This window comes from Oryzias melastigma, linkage group LG8 (genome assembly GCF_002922805.2).
Source record: "Oryzias melastigma strain HK-1 linkage group LG8, ASM292280v2, whole genome shotgun sequence".
NCBI lineage: Eukaryota > Metazoa > Chordata > Actinopteri > Beloniformes > Adrianichthyidae > Oryzias > Oryzias melastigma.
This window is the reverse complement of record NC_050519.1, coordinates 14,773,013-14,774,816: the sequence shown is the minus strand read 5'-3', so window position 1 is coordinate 14,774,816 and position 1,804 is coordinate 14,773,013. Positions and strand designations below refer to the sequence as shown.

At 38.9% G+C, this 1,804-nt stretch overlaps 1 protein-coding gene across 1 annotated transcript in view; it reads right to left on the bottom strand.

Annotated features, from left to right (window-relative positions):
- Positions 1–344: 344 nt before the first annotated feature.
- Positions 345–1,804, bottom strand: part of xpo6 (exportin 6) — a 16,386-nt gene continuing 14,926 nt past the window's right edge. Inside the window, exons 22-24 of the mRNA XM_024271344.2 lie at positions 1,483–1,581; positions 722–952; positions 345–588 (exon numbers count right to left, since the gene is read on the bottom strand). Coding sequence (XP_024127112.1) covers positions 487–588; positions 722–952; positions 1,483–1,581 — 432 coding nt within the window. The 3' untranslated portion in view covers positions 345–486. The remainder of the gene's footprint in view (positions 589–721; positions 953–1,482; positions 1,582–1,804) is intronic.

Genomic DNA, 1,804 nt, shown 5'->3' with positions numbered 1-1,804 from the left:
CGTCACTTTTTTTTTGTTTTTTTTTATGGAATGATATGAAAGATTTTTAAGATGAAAGTCTGTCTCCTTTGGAGATGAAAAAGGCAAAAATGAATAAAAACAGACATTTAAAAAAAACTCAAAATGAGTTGAAAGTGCTCAGTCCCACCCTGCTTTAGAGCGGTGGGAAGGCTGGCTCAGACTGCTCCGGTCTGGGCAGATGCAGACCGGGTACACACATCTCACCAAATCATCATTGGCAATACACAAAGTGGGCACTGCTTTGACAGAGTGCCAACTTTCCACAGTAGAAATCAGACTAAAATCAGCAGCATCCCTCAGCCTCCAAAATACATAACCGAACCTCATGTGTTGCTCCTTTATTGTCACGCTGAGTCAGAGTGGAGAAGCTGATCTGGAGGAGTGTTGGGCTAAGTGGTTTGCATGGGAAGTCTTTAAGAAAAAAAAACTAAATCAGAACTGACGAGGAGTGGTTCAGTCAATGTGCTATAGCTTGATGGTACCAGTAGGTAAGCTACTGTTACAAAGCCTGTAGTAGCGAAGGTCGTTCACCAGCCGGTGCACACTTTGAGTAAATGAAGGCAAGTCCTGAAGAAAGGAAGAGGAACAAAAAAAAGAAGAAGAAATCAGAGATTTCAGTTTTCATGCCGATATCATTATGATTTTTGCCTCAATTTTGGATGTCAAGAACTTTCACAATAAAAATGTTGATAACCTATACCTGTTCGGGCTTGAAATTGCGTGCGAGAACGCCTCGCTGACTGGAGTCCACGCCGTGACAACCGTTGAGAAACTGTGGCATGAAAACGGAGTAGAAGGCGTCAAAGTCGACGGAGGCCATGTTATAGATGGCCAGAATGATTTCCTCCTGGAGAAGGTCGTGACTTTTGTGTAGAAGAACTTGCAGCAGCACGTTAATGAAATGGAAGAGCATTGAGGTCCGAAAGAGTTTCTGGAAAATAAAACAAAAATCAAAGAATTACAAAAGAGACGATGCATAGATTAGAAGCACCTAAAATCTATCAAATTAGAAGAGAGAAATGTCCCGGTGAAGCAGGTTGCATTACTTAAAAGTGTTTTGTAAATCGGGTGTTTAGAGGTCATCTTTTTGCAGAGCATCATAATACAGAAAATATCTGCCTATGTCTTTAGCACTTCCTGGTTTAAAAATGGCTGACCATTGTCTGGTAATATCAAATAGATGCTATGTCTGTCTCCGTCTGAGCAGCTAAAAAACTGTTCTTTAGAAGAGGAAGAGCAGCAGACCATCAAAGATCAACATGGCAGCAGAGCGTCTGTTTTTCATGACTTATAGTACAGTTTGTAAAACTGAAGCGAACCAACTATCAACCATTAAAATCTAATTATTTTTTAAAAACCCACTGAGATCTTAACAGCGGAGCATCGAAATGATGATTTAAAAAAATAATCGGAAGTGTTGCTAAATTTTATCATATATATCCATAAAAAAAGACAACTTACTCTGTGATATAGTTTGTGCTTGCTGTTGAGAGACTCCAGATAGGAAAGATTCTGCTTGAAGATGTGGATGTCAGGCTGCAGGAATGACTGGCCAAAAGCCTAAAATACAGAAAAATTGTGAAGAATTGCTTGAATATAAAATCAGAATGTTGGGTAACTTAAAGACCCACTCCAGTGAAAACTGTGTTTTTAACATGTTCTTATAGCATTTTCTCACGATGGAGGAAAAATAAAAAATATGAATAAAACTGAGTATTTCTTTATTCTAATCGTGTTGGATACCTGAGGTTTGAAAAGCTAAAGTTTGTGACCCAGTCTTAAA